This window comes from Chinchilla lanigera, unplaced genomic scaffold (assembly GCF_000276665.1).
Source record: "Chinchilla lanigera isolate Chin_1 unplaced genomic scaffold, ChiLan1.0 scaffold00092, whole genome shotgun sequence".
In the NCBI taxonomy this organism is placed as follows: Eukaryota; Metazoa; Chordata; class Mammalia; order Rodentia; family Chinchillidae; genus Chinchilla; species Chinchilla lanigera.
The window spans coordinates 8,491,939-8,509,922 of NW_004955493.1; the positions used below are offsets into that span (position 1 = coordinate 8,491,939).

At 37.4% G+C, this 17,984-nt stretch overlaps 1 protein-coding gene across 1 annotated transcript in view; it reads right to left on the bottom strand.

Annotated features, from left to right (window-relative positions):
* Positions 1–17,984, bottom strand: part of Als2cr11 (amyotrophic lateral sclerosis 2 (juvenile) chromosome region, candidate 11) — a gene marked incomplete in the record, with an annotated part of 162,005 nt that overhangs the window by 135,080 nt on the left and 8,941 nt on the right. Inside the window, 6 exon segments of the mRNA XM_013504749.1 lie at positions 2,087–2,155; positions 3,445–3,489; positions 4,530–4,652; positions 9,586–9,731; positions 11,100–11,151; positions 13,673–13,759. Coding sequence (XP_013360203.1) covers positions 2,087–2,155; positions 3,445–3,489; positions 4,530–4,652; positions 9,586–9,731; positions 11,100–11,151; positions 13,673–13,759 — 522 coding nt within the window.

Genomic DNA, 17,984 nt, shown 5'->3' on the forward strand with positions numbered 1-17,984 from the left:
TAACTCCCCTGCTCAACCTTCAGGCTTGGAGGATGACTTATTGGAGGAATTCACGTTCATTAAGGTCAAGTTCCTTTCTCCCCACACCACTCCAGTCCTCAGCCCAGGGATCAGCAGGTCATTTTGAACTTTCAAAAGCTTCACACCAAGCAGTATTTCACTGATGCTTTGAGGTGACCGAAGAAACAAACCCTACCCTCTGAGAGTGTTGGCAATGTCATTTCCACGTCGTGAACTGCCCCAAGATCGTCAATAAAGCCTGGAATGGGGTCACCAAGAGAGCCCTCAGTTCTGTCTGGAGGAAATGATGGCGTGATTGCATTCTTGGACATGACTTAAAGAAGCCTGCTCATAAACAGGAGCCGCTAGTGGTCAGTGAAACTGTGCACTGGGTGAAGACCATGGAACCTGAGGGGGACGAGGACAACCTTCAAGAGCCGGTGGAGGAACACGGCCAGGAGCTGACCACCAATAAACTGATAAGTCTGCATCACAAGCAACAGCAAGAGGCTATGGAGGAGATCTCGTCCGCAGACGAGGAGAAAAATGTGGAGGAATCTACTCGAAACGAGATTTAGAGAGCTGTGTAAAATGTGGGAAACAGTGCAAAATTTTGCAGAAAAGCATCACCTGAATAAGGCCATAGCAGTGTGAGCAATGAATGTTTTAACAAGCATGCATCTGCATTTCCGTGAAACCCTCCAAAGGAGGCAGAAGCAAGGTTCGCCAAGTAAGTTAAGTTCCCTTTTAAAGCTGCACGGAAAAATGAAAGACTCCATTGAGTCAAGAGATAGCAGTGATTCCTTCCGTGATTCTACGCCATAACCTTCCTCTCTCTCTCTCCCTCACACTGCCACAAAGTTTTCAAAGCTAATGACGGCCAATTTTCTTTATATTTTCAATTTTCTTTATTATATTATGTTACATTAGTGTAATAATTTTTATAGGAATTTTTTGGGGTTGTTGAATGAACTGAGTTTCCACTATTTCTTATGGGGAAATTTGCTTTGATATAAAAAGTGCTTTAGATGACAAGCATGTTTCTGGAGTGAATTACACTCACAAACTAAGGTTTCACTGCACCATACGCCAAGGAAGGGAGGGGATGGGAATGGGGAGAAGGAGGAATTAAAATACACCATGAACAGGTACAAATTCCCTATGTGATCATTATATATATCTAAATTGTACCAACAAACAATTAAAAATACTACAGGAATGTCTCAGTTAACACAACAGTAGATTTATTCTAATAAAACTAATGCCCCTATCCTCAACTACTCATTTAAAAACACCCTAGGACTATTAAGAAAAATAGCAAAAATCTAAAGTGGAAGGTTATATACAAGTGTTGAGACTATTTTCCCTATACTGTAGCAGTACTAATGGAGCTAAATTTTTAAATGTCCCAAAGTAATAATACCCAGGGATATGAGAGTTATCTCAACCACTTGATGAGAGTATTGTTTGGTACAATTCTCTAGAACAAATCCCTGAGAAGATCACTGTTCTGGACAGTAATTTCTTTTTTAGAAATCTAGCCTAAGGATATGATGAAAAGAGCAGAGATTAGTACACAAAAACACTTAAGGATATCAAGAATATACAGTCGTAGTAAAACAAAGCAGCGAACAACAGCTATGCCTATAACTTAGAGTATACTACTGTCTTGATAAATCACAGCAGGTTCAAATGACATATTAAAAATAATCATGTGGGAAAGGTCAAAGTACAAGTATCTAAATAGCATCTAGGATTACACTTTTACTAAGTACTTTTAAATGTAAAAATCCACTTACATTTTGAATACCTAAAATAATTTTTAGTTACATAAATATGTGTACACACAACATAAAGATAACATTTTGAATGAAAGATCATCATGTAAAAATGTACAAATTAAGTAACGGTAAAAGTCTCATTCTTCGGGGTGAAGGAAACATCACATGCTTTAAGGTTAGAAGGTGCAGTGGCATTCTTTTAAGAACACTTATTTTGAAGGATTTACCAAACTGCAAAAAACAGCTCAAAATAGAATGATGTGGTTGAAAAGCTAAAATTGAGTAATTTTTTAAAAAGAACTTACCTGATGTGAAAATCCATAACCAAAGGATCCATACGCAAACATAAATTCCACGTCCAACCTGCAGACACACTAAATATAGGGTAAACTTACTTTATTGTTTGATCAGAATGAAATTTTACTGGAGCAGTGATAGCAAGAGCTATTTTTACTTCCCAAATCTCTATGTTAGAATGCCTAAATATGAATCTAAATATCCTCACTGAAAAGAAGGAGAAGGAGAAAGAGAAGGAGAAGGAGGAGGAGGAGGAAGAGGAGGAGGAGGAAGAAGAAGAGAAGGAGGAAGAAAAGGAAGAGGAGGAGGAGGAAGAGGAAGAGAAGGAGGAGGAAGAAGAAGAAGAGGAAGAGAAGGAAGAGGAGGAGGAGGAGGAGGAGAAGAAGAAGCATTTACACAAGGAGCTCCTATTATAGAAGAATCTACTCAGTTTCTGAAATGTTAAAAGCTTTTGTGTTAAAGTTAAGTAATATTATATGATTAAAATACAGAAAATGTGAAAACAACTGTTAATACGGTTACTCTGGGACACTGACATATATACATACATATTCATATACATGTGTATACATTTTTTAAATCACTTACTCACATTCTTCTCACCTCCACTTTTATTTTCGGGTAATATTTTGATTTAGACAAGCGATTTCACCTCTCTAAACCCCAGGCTGCTTATGTGTGAAATGAAGGAGGATGCTGGAGATAATGACCGCATGTTCCTTGCCCCTATTCGGGCCATGAGACAGCAGAAGTCTCTCCAAATAGAAAATCAACAGATCAAGTTAACTTTTAAGCATTTAAGAAGGAACAGAATTGTGAACAACCCTTCAGAAATTCCCCAGTGGGAGAAGTAATGCTCCCTGAATTTAGCGGTCACGCACCCACTGGACCCCACACAGCTTCCAAGGCTATGCAGCCAAAGCAGCAGCACGAGGCACTGTACTCTCTCACCCAGTGATTTCCAATGTTCTCTTTCACAGTTTAGCAGGAAGACAGCAGATAGTTTGCTTTGCTTTGTTTTGGTTTGGTTTGATTTGGTTTATTGAGACAGGGTCTCATTGTGTAGTTCTGGCTGGCCTTAAATTCAGTAGGTAGCCCAGGCTGGCCTCAAACTCACACCCATCCTCCTGCCTCAGCCTCCCCAGTACTGGGATTACAGGTGTACACCCCAGCCAGATAGCAGATTTTTTAAAAAGACTGGGTGAGCAAACTACTTTCTATTTAATCCATTTTTACTAAATCAAACAGTAAGTGTTAAGTAACAAAGAACATGTAGACTATAAACAGTACCAGAGTAAAGTTCAATGAAATGTTAGGAAATTATCACATGTGCACAAAAGTTAGGAAATTGCAGTAAAGTTCTTACTGTGTTTTCATTCAACATCTGTAATTCTTCAGTAAAACACATTTTCTAGAAAAAAATAAATAAAATATTTAAATATAAAATTACTCATGTATTTATCTGTATATTATTTAAACCATGTAACAGTAAAAAAAAAAAATCAAGTACTGATTTTTCAAATCCATAGATATATCAAATAGCTAAAATACAAACAATGAATGCTCAGAAGATGAAAAACATTCCAAACATAAGTAACAGAAACAAATGTTAACATTTGCATTCAGGTTTTAGATGAAAAGAATTTCACCAGTTAGAATTCCTTCCCCCTTTGGAAGTCTCAGAGCAACTGCCTTGTTGTTACTGGTTTTTTTTTGAAGCTACTCTCTTTAAGGGTTCATATAAACATAAATTTACATATTTACATGATAAACTGACCCCGGCAGCACTGAGTACCTCCTTCATCCTCGGGACTTCTGAGACCTATTAAAACATTAACCCTCTGGAAACCTTGGTGACCATCGGTGGTTGGCTCTGCTGTCCTGAGTTATCCTACCCAACCCAGTACCCCAGGAATCCCTTTCTTCCTGGCATTTCACAGCACTCCCAGTTGCACCGTTAACGATCTGTCACTCTGTTTCACTAAACTTCCTTCCCACCTTTCTGCTTTCCCGAGACCTGACTTCTACACAGCGCCTCATTACTTCCAAATCCTATTTTTTCATGTGGACTTAAGAAAGATTTCCTTTTTTTTCTCTTTGAGACAGGGTCTCACTATGCAGTTCAGACTGGCCTTGAGCTCACTTTGTAGCCCAGGCTGGTCCTGAACTCAGAAGGATCCTCCTGCCTCAGCCTCCCGAGTGCTGGGATTACAGGCGTGCACCACCATGTCTGACAAGATTTCCTCTTTTAAACTTCACGCTATCTGGTAATTCTATTATTTTTCAGACACGTGAGTCATTAATCCTCATTTAGTGAGAACTTCGTACCCTAAGCACACGAATTTGAAGGCAGAAAGTAAACAGCAGGAGCCCGTCGGGTTTGCTGTGAAGTGCAGCGAACACCAACTGGACAACGTGTGCCAAGGTGGGAGGCACTGTCTCTGCACCTACCTGAATGACTTCGTAAAGATGCACCGTGGCGCTTCCCAGGAGGAGCAGGTAATCGTCTGTGTCACTATACTGCACTAGTTCCAAGGAAATATTATTCCACGTGTCATCCTGATGTCTGGGAACCTCAACACGAAAGTATTGGTAAAAAGCAGCATTAAATTTTCGGTCTGAATTTCAGATAAAACGTCCAAATGCGTCCAGAAGCTACGTTATACGCATAACTAATTAGCAGGTTTTGTACGTCGCTGACTTCACAAGTTTTCAACTTCACGGTCGCATACAGCTTCAACCTCACAGCTCCATTCACCTTAATATCAATAAAAATCAAGATCTTGTTTGTCTACTGTTAATTATGACTTTTTTTTGTTTTTGTCTTTTTGAGACAGGGTCTTGCCGTGCAGTTCAGGCTGGCCTTAAGCTCACTCTGTAGTCCAGGCTGGCCTTGAACTCGCAACGATCCTCCTGCCTCAGCCTCCTGAGTACTGGGTTAATAGGCGTGCACCACCACATCCATCTTAATTACAACTTTTTAAAAATCATCCATTGCCTCTCTCTCCTCTCTCTCTCTCTCCAGTACTGGGCTCAAACACATGGTCTTGCATACAGTAGGCTACATTCTCTTTTCAACTCTACAAAAAATTCACTCTCAGACTCTACTGAAACCACTCTCAAAAAAAATAATCTAACATAAAAACCAAATAATCCAGGTAATCCAAACACAGATTAGCCACAGTATCTAGTAGTAAAGAGTATCTAATAACTTTTCCAGTCTCTTTTTAATTTTTTGATAAAATGAATTTTATTATCTAAACTTGAAACTTTCTCCCAACTTTGTGCAATGCAGCACAGTATCATTATTATATAATACTCAAAACTTATGCACACTTTTGCTATTTAGAATCAAATTTCATTCCTCCCCCTTCCTATTTTTTTTTTTTTTTTTTTTTTTTTGATACTGGAAATCAAACTCAGGCCTTGTACTTGCCAGGAAGGCGCTTGTGCTACTGAGCTAAATCCCTGGCCAAGATATCAGCAAAAGTTATAAAACACAGAAAAAGCTCTGTAAGACACTGGAGGATGGCCTCACATGTTCATGGCTTGGAATGGTTAATATTGTTAAAATGTCCAATTTTCCAAAAGAGTTTTACAGATCCAATGCAATTCCTGCTAAAATACCAATGACATTCTTCACAGAACTAGAAAAAAATAATTCTAAAATTCACATGGAAGCACAAAAGACCTGGAAAGACAAAACAATCCTGAGGACACAGAACATTGCTGGAGTCATGACAATCCCTAATTTCAAAATTACTACAAAGCCCTTGTAATAAAAACAGCATGAACCTGGCACAAAAACAAGACGCACAGACTGAAGGAATACAACAGAAAACTCGGGAAGAAACCCACATGTCTACAACCATCGGATTCTTGACAAAGGAGTCAAAACCACATTAGAGAACGCAGCCTCTTCAACAAATGGTAATGGGAGAACTAAACATCTACCTGTAGGAGTCTGAAACCAGATCTGAAACCTAGATTTCTGCCTTTTACCCTGTACAAAAATCAACTTAAAATTGATCGAAAACCTTACTGTTAGACCTCAAATTTGGGAACCAGTAGAGGAAAACATAGAAGGAACACTTTACGATATTGATGCCAATGATTCCCTGAACAGGATGCCAACAGCTCAGGAAACAGCAGCAAGAACTGACAAATGGGACTGCACCAAATTAAAAAGCTTGTGCATAAGCCAGACATGGTGACACGTGCCTGTAATCCCAGCACCCGGCAGGCTGAGGCAGAAAGATCACAGCGAGTTCAATTCCAGCCTGGGCTACAAAGTGAGTTCAAGGCCAGCCTGAATATTATAGTGAAATCCTCTCTCAAAAAGACAAAAATAAAAAATTATTACAGTTCAACAACAAAAACAAAACAACCTATAAAAAGCTTCTGCATAGCAAAGGAAGCAATCAACAAAGTGAAGAGACAGCCTATAGGACAAAATCTTTGCCAGGCGTTCATCTGACAGAGGATTAATATCCAAAATAAAAAACTCCAGAAAAAAATTCAACACCAAAGAAAAAGTAATCCAATCAATAAATGGACAAATGAACTGAACAGATACTTCTGAAAAGAACAAATGACCAATAAATATATGAACAAACCTTCAACATCTCTAGCCACCTGGGAAATGCAAATCAAAGCTACATTAAAATTCCATCTCAGCCAGGCGTGGTGGCACATGCCTGTATCCCAGCACTCAGGAGGCTGAGGCAGGAGGATCGCTGTGAGTTCGAGGCCAACCTGGGCTACAAAGTGAGCTCAAGGCCAGCCTGAACTGCATAGTGAGACCCTGTCTCAAAAAGACAGAAAAGGGAAGGGAAGGGAAGGGAACAGAAGGGAAGGCAAGGGAAGGGAAGGAAATTCCATCTCACTCCAGTCAGGATGGCTATTATCAAAAACAACAACATAAAAAAAAAAAAAAGTGCTGGCAAAGATGCAGGGAAAAAGAAACCCTTATATACTGCTGGTGGGAACGTCAATTAGTACAGCCTCTAACGAAAATTGTATGGAGGTTCTGAAAAACGTAACAATAGAACTAAACATAGAAAGCTACACTTCTTGGTCTGTATTGAAGGAATTATAGTCAACAGGTCGAGATGCCTGCTTGTCCATGCTTGTTGCAGCAAATTCACAACAGCCAAGCCATGGAATCAGCAGTGGTGGCAAACCTATGCCAGAGCAGGCTGTTATCACTGAAAGCACTGAAAGGTTCACCATTACTGGCCTAAATGCCCAATGGATGGAAGGATAAGGAAGTGTAGTATATGTACATAATGGAGTGTTAGCCACAAAGAACAAAAAAATCATGTCACTTGCAGGAAAATAGATGGAACTGGAGATCACTGTGTAGAGTGAAATAATTCAGACTCTTAAAGACAAGTATAGCATGTTTTCTTTCATAACTGGAATCTGCAGGAGAGTAAATAAGAGGAGAAGGATGTTGATGATAGAAATGGAAGGGGAGGGGGATGAAGAGAATAGGAGGAGCAGCAGGGATTTGTTAAAAGCACATTATATGCACATACAAAAGTATCACAGGGTTGAGGATACAGCTCAGCAGCAAGGCTCCTGCCTGGCAACCACAAGGTCTTGAGTTCAATTCCCAGTACCAAAAAAAATCATAATGAAACCCATATTTTCTACCATACTTACTACTAATAATAAAAATTTCTTTTGCACAATTTTCTATGTAGTCATTACTAAGGCATCTCTAAACTTTCTATTAGTGTTCAATTAAAATTCTGCTTTTAATGCATTCAAACTAATAGTTTATGTTTAAATAACTATACCAAGATTTTTACTGTTAATGAAAATATGTACCTATTAGTTTATATCACCTCCAAGTTTTAAGGTTTCATGCCAAGTCCTATTTGAAAGGACAGATATCACCCAAGGTTTTGAGAGCCTACCAATGAAGCTTAGCCAAACTATTTGCAAAGTAAAACAAAAAACGAAACAGTATAAGTTACCTCTACCAAAACTATGCCTTGTTTTTATTTTTGCTCACTTAACCCATGCTTAAAGACCTGCCTTTCATACTCAACACTTACATAAAGTTGTAAAAACATTTGGAGCATAGAGGAAATGCTTTAGGATTTCATTAAAATTGAAATGTAGCAAAAACTATTAAGAAAAAGAAAAAAAAAAAAACTATTAAGAAATAGTTGGACTAATCAATGAGGCCTGCAACTCTAGGGAACTTAAAGAATGCTTTGAGATAAGGTTCTGTCTTCCCCACGTTGCTACATTCCAGCGTTTGGACGGTAGCGCTTGGGGAGGTTCTTTCTCTGCTGCTTGGCACCCCACCATCTTGCCCCTCTCGAGATAAGATTCTAATAAGCTCAAACACGGGAAGCTCGTGACAGGAAAGGCTGTTCAATGAAACGTGACCTGAAGCCGACCACCCACATTGTCACCTCCACCACATACTAACTCTATGACGGTAGTGAAGCTCTTTCACTACACAATACCTCAGTTTCCTCATCTGTAAGATAAGGATAACAATAAGAGAATGACATATACAGTTAGATATATGTCTTTGGGGGTTATCAGTCTATGTAAAAATAAGTTCAGTCTACATAAGACAGAGTCTATGTAATACACAGGAAGAGAAAAGGAAACATTAAGATAAAAAAAGTGAAAGATGTAGATGAAAAAGAAAAATCAAGATAGAGAAAAATATATGCATGATAAACACAACCACAGACAGGAACATCTCAGGAAAGACATTTACTAAGATTATATATTTTCTAATAAGTAGTTTACTAAAAAATAATTAAACTGCTATAGCCCATAGAATAGAAATATACAATAGCAAATAAAAACACACTACTTTTTTCCTACTCATAAAAAAATACATGGATAAAAAAGATGTGATATTTTTATACAATGGAGTATTACTCAGCTATGAAGAAAGATAAACTCAAGGCTTTTGTAGGTAAATGGATGCAACTAGAGACCATACTCCTAAATGAAATAAATCAGACCCACATGTGTAAACATCATATTGTGTCCCTAGTGTAAGAACCTGAAAGAGTAAAGAAAATCCAAAAGGTACAATAGATATTGTGAAAGGGAAAGAAACTGCTCAAAAGGAAAGAACAACTAGGATGAGGGAAAGGAGAAAAGAAAGAAGGGGGAAAAGAAAAAAATATATATATACACATACATATACACAAGATAGCTAAGATAATAGTACTACTGATTTCTACTGGTTTACTGAAAAGAACAGTTAATGCTTAAATTTTTTGGACCAATTTTACATGCTTATACCCGGTAATCTGAACACTACTTTGAAGACTACAATATGCAACATAATAACCACTGTTGAATTCCTATCATCTTGTATTTTGCAATTCTGTATCGTTTTTAGTGTTTTTAAATTATGTTATTCTCTTTAAAATAAAAATAAGTAAAAATAAATAATAATGACGATAGAATATTTGAAACTTAAAGAGAGATTATGCTATCTAGAATAGAATGTTAACATTACCTGTATGGAAAAGAACTTCATTTCATCAAATTTAATTACAATGTTCTTGTCACTGTTTCCAGAGAGCAGGTTAAAACTTTTTGTATATTTCACAAAGTTGTTTACAGAAATTCGAATGTACAAGTTTTTGTAATGCTTTAAACAGACTGAAAGCAGAATGTTTAGGAAACAAATTTTGCTGTAATTGAATAAAGAACACAGTATAAAATTAATCCATTAAACAATTTAGGCCAAGATCTAAAATCAATCAAGTAGATATAGAAGATAGTTATAGTTTATTAAACAACACAATAAAGGTCTTTTAAAATAATACTTTATCTGTAGCCATATGTAAGTAGCAACAGGTTCTTCTTATTTGGATTATTTATTCTATTTTTATTCTTCACACTTCAATCATAACTCCTTAGCAAATTTTCTATACATTAATTTTAAGGTGATTGTATATAATATAGAAACTCAAAATAAAAATGTCACTTGAGAATACTTTAAGACAATGGAATTCAGAGCAAAGAGTTCTATTCTCTATTTTACTTCACTATGTATTTCGTTGTTACTATATTGACCTGTATCATCATCTTTCACAGCATTAAAATTACTGTTTTCACAATTTAATTATCTTCAAAAATATCTATATAAAATTTTTTGGAAAGAAACACCAAGTCACCATAGTGAGACTGGTTTCCTACCATAAGTCTAAACATGGCCTTCAGCTTATTTAAGACACCAATATAAAATAAAAGCTTTAAAAATATTTAAATCTTTAAAGTGTTACTTACAAGTAAATTGGTATTACATCCAAAAAGACTCATATTTTTGCCTTTAACTTACAGGAGGGAAGTAAATTTAAAATAGTCAAACATCTTTTGTCAATTTCACACCAAAAAGTGATGTTTCTTTTCCCAAACCCTTGAATCTGTGCTGGCCTTGTGATTAACCCATAAAATGCAACACACATGACTAAAACCGGGACCAGGATGGGTGACAGAGACACTCACCCAGGGTGCAAAATTTAAGGGGACGTTAAAAGGTCAGTAATCATGATAAAAGTATACAATATTAACATCATATATACTTTCAAAATCAAGGTCCATGCATTAAAAAAAAACATGATGGAATTACATGGGAAGTATTAAAGTTCCCACCACTTTGGCATCTCAGCTCATTCAGACCGTTAAGTATCCCCTATAAAATGTCAGACACAGGGCTGGGGATATAGCGCAGTGGCATAAGCGCCTGCCTGGCAAGCACAAGGTCCTGAGTTCAATTCCCAGTACCTAAAATAAAATAAAATGTCAGACACATGAAGGAGCCATACTCCAGACTTTTGAACTGCCAGACAACTGCACCCCGACCTGTGATATTGTGAAGCCTAAGAACCACCAAACAGATGCACAGATAATAAAATGGTTAACCTTTGAGGTCACTAAGTTCTAGGGTGGTCTCTAAGGCAGCAATGGATAACGAACGAGGGAGACACGACAATACCATGATTTATAAACCCGAAGAAAGGATACTGAAAGGCAAAAACTGTCTGCAGTTCTTTATATGAACAGCCAGGCAGCCAACCTACAATGATAAAAACAGAAACACAGAGAGTGAATGCATTTTTTCACAAGTTAACTTTTCTTCCACTTTACAATGAAATATATTTAATTTTTTAAAAATCCTCCATTTTGTTGTATTTTCTCATTAGAAATAGCTTCTCATTTAAAATATCAGGTTAATGGGAAGCATCAGAAAGCAAAAACTAGGGCCAGGGATGTAGCTCAGGGGCACAAGCATCTGCCTGAGGTCCTGAGCTCGACTCTTGGTACCAAAGAAAAACCACAAACAGAAAGCAAAGATATGAAAGAAAAAAGGGGAGGGTGAATTCAAAGTAAACCTAAAATAAATAATAATACAAGCAAGAGAATAGTTCATTATTCACTTAACTCTGATCATCACCATTTGAATTGTTTTTATTTTGTATTAGATGAAAACTGATAAAATGTAACATTATGGACAAGAAAATAGATACATCTGGTTTCAGTTAAGCCCTTATCCCTTATCCTGAAACCATTTCTTTCACTCAACACTCAGTCACTGGCATTGGCGACAATGTGCCAGGGGCTGCGACATGTTCACTCTCACAGGTTTTTCTAGCTATTACAGAAAATTACACTTTGTGCTTAACCATAAAATCAAACACAAAAGTTAACACAAACACTTTGACTTTTTGTCTTTTGCTTTTTGAGAAAGGGTCTCACTATGTAGTTCAGGTGGCCCTTGAACTCACTATGTACCCTAGGCTGGCCTCAAACTCACAGCGATCCACCTGCCTCGGCTTCCTGAGTGCTGGGATTACAGGTGTGCACCACCACGCCCTGTTTAAATGCTTAGATTCAATGTGAACCACTAATTAAAATATAGTTTATTTTTTATTCTTAAAAGCCAACTCAAATTAGCAGAGCTAGTACTATTAAAGACTGTACACAGTAGGAGTTAAAGAACTGTCCTAATAGTGTAGTAAAAGAATAATGCTAAAGATAACTGTAAAACAATGCCATGTAAAATGGTTAATCTTGATTGTTAATCTGACTGGGTTAAAATAATGCCTAGGGGATATGAGGGAGATCTGGCTGTGACATCTGTCACCCCATGGGTCACCAGGGTTGAGTCGGCTGATCTGGCTGGCTAGGCAGGTGTCCCTTCCTCCCTCAACGCTCCAGAAGCTGTGCACTCGGTCGAAGAGGACAATCACCCCCAATGGAGGAGGACCGTCCCTCGGTCAGGGGTACACAAGTAGCTGCGCTCCCCTGCTAGAACCTCCAAACAAGCTCTCAAGGTCCAAAATAATGCCTAGGAAATGAGAAGCACACTTCTGGGGGTATCTGAGGATGTTCCAGACATGCCTGGCACGTAGGACAGTAAACTGCCTGGTGGTACTGTCCGACAGGCTGTACCTGACCATGGCGGAGCTGTCCAGTAGGCTGGGCGCAGAAGGAGCAAAATCAGGAGGAGGAAGCCGGCCAGCACTGGCCCTTTCCCTCTACTTCCTGGCTGTGGGGAGCAACTCTGCCTCACTGTGCCTCCTTCTGCCATAATGTTCTGCCATTCTGCAGGCCCAAAGCTCCACAATAGAGCCAACCGACTATGGACTTGAAACTGTGAACTGAAATAAACCTTCCCAGGCCAGGGATGTAGCTCAGCAGCACAGCGCCTGGCTGGCAAGTGCACGGTCCTGAGTTCAATTCCCAGTACCAATAAATAAATAAATAAATAAATAAATACACCTGTCCTCCATCAAGCTGTTATTCTCAGGTTCTTTGTCAAAGCAACAGAAAGTTACAGTATCATGATATTTGACAATTCTAAATATGTATAGATTCGCATGCCCTATTAAAGCACCCAAAATAGAATACATTTTTCTGGCTCTCAGCCTAGATATGTGGTCCTGTGTGTGTGGTGTGTGCCTGTGCTTGTGTACGTGCACCACAGGATGTGTATGTTTGCTTCTGTTTCTGTGGGAGACTTCTTTGAATGGGAGTCGACACCCGAGTACATTTTCAAACTGTAAATCAATGTCATTGAATAACATCTGAAGAGTTCCATAAATTACTGATTCCCAGGCTCCTCTTTTGGACGGTGAAAGTTAGCAGCTCTTAGGTGGGGCTCAAAATATATGCAAGTATCCCAGATACTTGAATTTAGTAATTTCTAGCTGTACAACTAGGGAATCTCTAATTTTAAAACTGTGAAAGCTGGGTGTAGTGGCACACACCTGTAATCCCCAGAAGGCTGAGGCAAGAGGGTTGTTGTGAGTTCAAGACCAGCCTGGGCTATAAAGTGAGCCTAAGGCCAGCCTGAACTGCAAAGTGAGACCCTGTCTCAAAAAAAGACCAAAAAAATAAAACTGTGAAGTAAGGTGTTTTCCACAAGTTCAGGATTATAATGTTTTCCTGACTCACCCAAAATGGAAAAACTCATGAATGTTATCAAAAAGCCATTTTATATACTACTTTTTGATTGCCAAGTAATAAATAGCAACTCTGCTTTGTAACAAACCCTATACAATTTTACAAGTTTATTGAGAGTTAGTCATACATACCACATCCCCAAATGGAATCAAAGCTGCTTTCTCACGTGCTGCATCCCGTTCTTTATTCTCAGACTCCATAAGAGTTTTTCTCATCATCTACAATGTAAATAAATGAATTTAAGACCTAAGTCAAGAATGGTGGCACACACCTATAATTCCAACACTCTGGGAGGCTGAGGCAGGAGGATTGAAAGTTTGAGCCCAGATTTGACAGCTTAAATGACTTAGCAAGACCATACACACACACAGACACAGAACATAACTAGATAAAAGCTTAATTCAATCAATGATTATTTGGTGACTACCTAGCAATTATCAGGACTACAGGCAGCTGGATATAAATATGAAGAAGAAACTCAACCCTATCTCCAATAAATTTATCAATAATTAAGTGGAGAAACAACAAAGTTTACAATTAAAAAACAGGGAATCAGGAAAGGCAAGAAAAGTGTATCAATGTGAAAAACCATTCAGTTTGTTAATAAATTCAACATACAGCAAAATATATTAAAAATATATACAGAGAGAAGAAACAGAAACTCTATGGAAGAGCAGAAACAAGTAGGGCATGAAGAAATCAAAGAGAAAATCACCCTGACTGCTGGGTGTGGTGGTACACTCCTGCAATCCCAGAACTTCGGAGGCTGAGGTAGGAGGCTTGCCGTGAGTTTGAAGCCTGAACTACACAGTGAGACCTTGTCTCAAAAAACAAACAAAATCTCATCCTGAAAAAGAAAAGTCAACAAAAGTGCAAAAATTCTAACCATAGGTCTGGGACTTGGTGAAGCAACATCTACAGAGGAAAAGGACTAGTTGTTTCCTCAAAACAAGTGTGAGAAAGGATGTTAGAGGGGAAATTAAGGTAAGGAGAAAGAGAAAAAGAGAGAGAGATCTACAGGTTATGCTCATCCTATCTCTTCACCTCTCATTGAGTTCATCCATTTAAAGAAACTGCACTTAAAGGCTGGGTGTGGTGGTGTATGCCTATAATCCCAGCATTCAGGAGGCTGAGGCAGGATAATCTTTGCAAGTTTAAGACCAACCTGGGCTACAAAGTGAGCTCAAGGCCAGCCTGAACTGCAGAGCAAGACCCTCTCAAAAAGACAAAAAGAAAGAAAGAAAGAAAGAAACTGCACTTAAAAATACTAACAATAAAAGTAAATTACAACATAAAATTTTAAATTGAATTAAACAACTTCAAATAAGCAGTGGAAGTTTGTTTTAAAACCTATAACCACAAATTCAATGATAAACTAGAAAGAAAAGAGAAACAAGTTTTGACCAACTCAGGAAAGACAAAACCATCTCAGAAATAAAGACTAAATTACAAGGTTCCCAAGTAGCATTAATTCAAATGAAAATTAATAAGGGCCATTTAAAAATATAGGAAGCCAATTAAGACAATGAAATGAGATAAAGAACTAACACAGGGCCAGAGAAAAACAGGTTCAGTACGAAGATAGGTAAATAACAAATCCTTCCAAAGTAAAAAAATAAACACACTTAATATTTAAAATTATAATCCAAGAAAATGTTAGGCAATGAAAAAACTCTATATATTGATACAATACACTACGTATCTTGAAAATGGACACAAAATGATCAATTCCAAAATATGTCCAAGTAAAATTCTAGACTCTAGGACAACATTTTGCAACCAAGTAAAATAGCAAAGTTAGTTGTACAGGTAAGCACTAAAATGAGTTTCAGATTCTTTTGAGAGTTCCACATCACAACAATAAAGCAGCATTTTCATGAAATTCAGAGAAAGGTTAAGCAAAGGAATTTTATCCAGCCAAGCAGCCTTCAAATACCAATTCTATAAAAAAAAAAATAGTATGAAACAGGCAACAACTCAGGGAATATTTTATTCAGATTAACAAGAGTGGGCTGGATCTTGCAACAGAGGCAAAGGCTGAGAATAAGCCATGCCCAGAGTGTGTAGTGAAAAGTATTCACTAACTAGAGAGCTCTCCATATTAGCAAAGAAGACTTTCCAATACAATTGACCCCCAAAGGTCAGCAGAAGCGCACACACACACACACACACACACACACACACACACAGAGAATCCTGCGAAGTCAAGGCAACAAAATTTCCAACCCCCTCAAAGCTGATCCACGGTGCATCAATAGGGAAGAAATCAAAAGACACATAGCTGAATTATTCAAAATGTGAAGGGGAGATTTTAAAAGTAGATCAATAAATTCACAGACAATATCACTAAACAGAAAATAGACTTAATAATATAGAACATAAATGAGCAGTTTAGCAAATGGGTATCTGTGAAAAGACAGAATAAAAATCTACAGGATAAAAATTCTATTGAAAGCACAGGCCACAGATGTGTCCAAAGTGAGAACAAAGTATATTTAGATTTATGAACAGTTTATCAATAATTCTCTAAATTTTAATGTGGAAATCTTACAAATACCCCCTTGCTGGTATTTATTATGCATTTACAACTTCTGTATCACAAATTGGCTAATTATAATTTTTTATAGCATTTTAATGTTTTGCTTAGGGAACTGTAAAATGATGACAACTGGTCTTCTAAATCAATGCCTTTCTTTGCATTACTGTGATTAGAAGTAGTAGTACAAGCTGCCTGATGGGACAGTCATGCATGTACCACTGGTGGTTCAAGCTGGCAGGAATGACTGAATTCAAATCAGAGCCACCCAGCAGCAAGATATACAAATTACGGCCCAGTCATGAACGAGTTAAAAATACAATTGAAAATAATGGGCAGCTGAGATAACCAAAGTGAGGACAGAGTGTCAGATATGCAAGACAGGGGTATGGTTAGTGTTCAGCAAATTACAGATACCTTAAAAACAAGAGAACATGAAAAATGGATCCAACAGCTGCTAGATGACTCAAACAAGACTAACATTAAGAGTAACTGGAATAACAGAAAAATCAGAAGACAGCACAAAGGGCATAAAAAACTATTTACAGAGGTAATAGCAGAAAACTTTCCAGACATGACAAAATAACATACAATATGTGAGGCATATAGAATTCCAAATAGCTATGCTCAGAAAAAAAAACACTCCATGCCACATCAAAACTAAAATATCACAAATCCAACACAAGAACAGAATCTTAATGGCTACTAAAGACAAGCAACAAATCACTGACAAAGGAAAACTTATCAGAATTACAATATACTTCTCAACACAAATCTTAAAGCAAGCAAGGAGAGCTTGGATGAAGTGTTTCAAGTCCTAAAATAAAATAACTTCCAATCCAGACGCATGTATCCTGGAAATTTATCTTTCAAAATTGATGAAGAAATAAGATACATTCATGATAAGGAATATTAAGTAACACTACTCAGACTAATTTTTGAAAGTATAATAATCAAAATTTATTTCATTCAACAAAGAAATTTATCTGTTTTTATGAAGTTTATCAATAATTCTCTAAATTTTAATGTGGAAATCTTGCAAATACCCACTTGCTAGTGTTTATTACACATTTACAACTTCTGTATCACAAAGTAGCCTACAGAAATTCATGACCACCAAATCAGAACCGCAAAGAACTCTCATAGGTAGCCTAGACAGAGACAAAGAAGCAGACAATGCCAAAAGATGCAATACAAAGATCCAACAGCTATCATGTAGTGAGAGCAATTAAGTAGAAGGGAAAAACAAGAGTAAAAGATAAATAATACAATGAGAGGAGTAAGTCAATACCTATCCATTTTAACTACCAATGTGAATGGACTCAATTTACCAATCAAAAGACAGATTGCTGAGTTTGATTCCCAGTACCCCCCCCCAAAAAAAAGACACAGACTGCCAGAATGGATCAAGAAACAAAATCCAATGGTATGTTATATGTAGGAAACACATTTAACACAAAAAGAAATTCACAGACTAAAACTCCAAGTATGGAAATATCCCATACAGTGGGAACCCAGAAAGAAGCAAGAGTAGCTACCCTATTTTCATGTAAAGCAGACTTTAAGCCAAAGCTGATCAAAAGAAGCAAAGAAGGATATTACACTTTGGTTAATAGAACTATTCAACAGGAAGAAATAACAATTATAAACATATATGCACCAAACCACAGTGCACCCAAGTTCATAAAAAATACTAATGAACATAAAAGAGCTGATAAACATCAGGACAATTCTAGTGGGGCTCTCAACACTCCAGCATCACAAATACATCAACAAAATAAAAAAGTCAACAAAGATACATCACAGTTGAGCTAAACCTTTAAACAAATGGACTTAAAAGATATATAGGGGCTGGGGATTTAGCTCAGCGGCAAAGCGCCTGCCTGGCAAGCGCAAGGTCGTGAGTT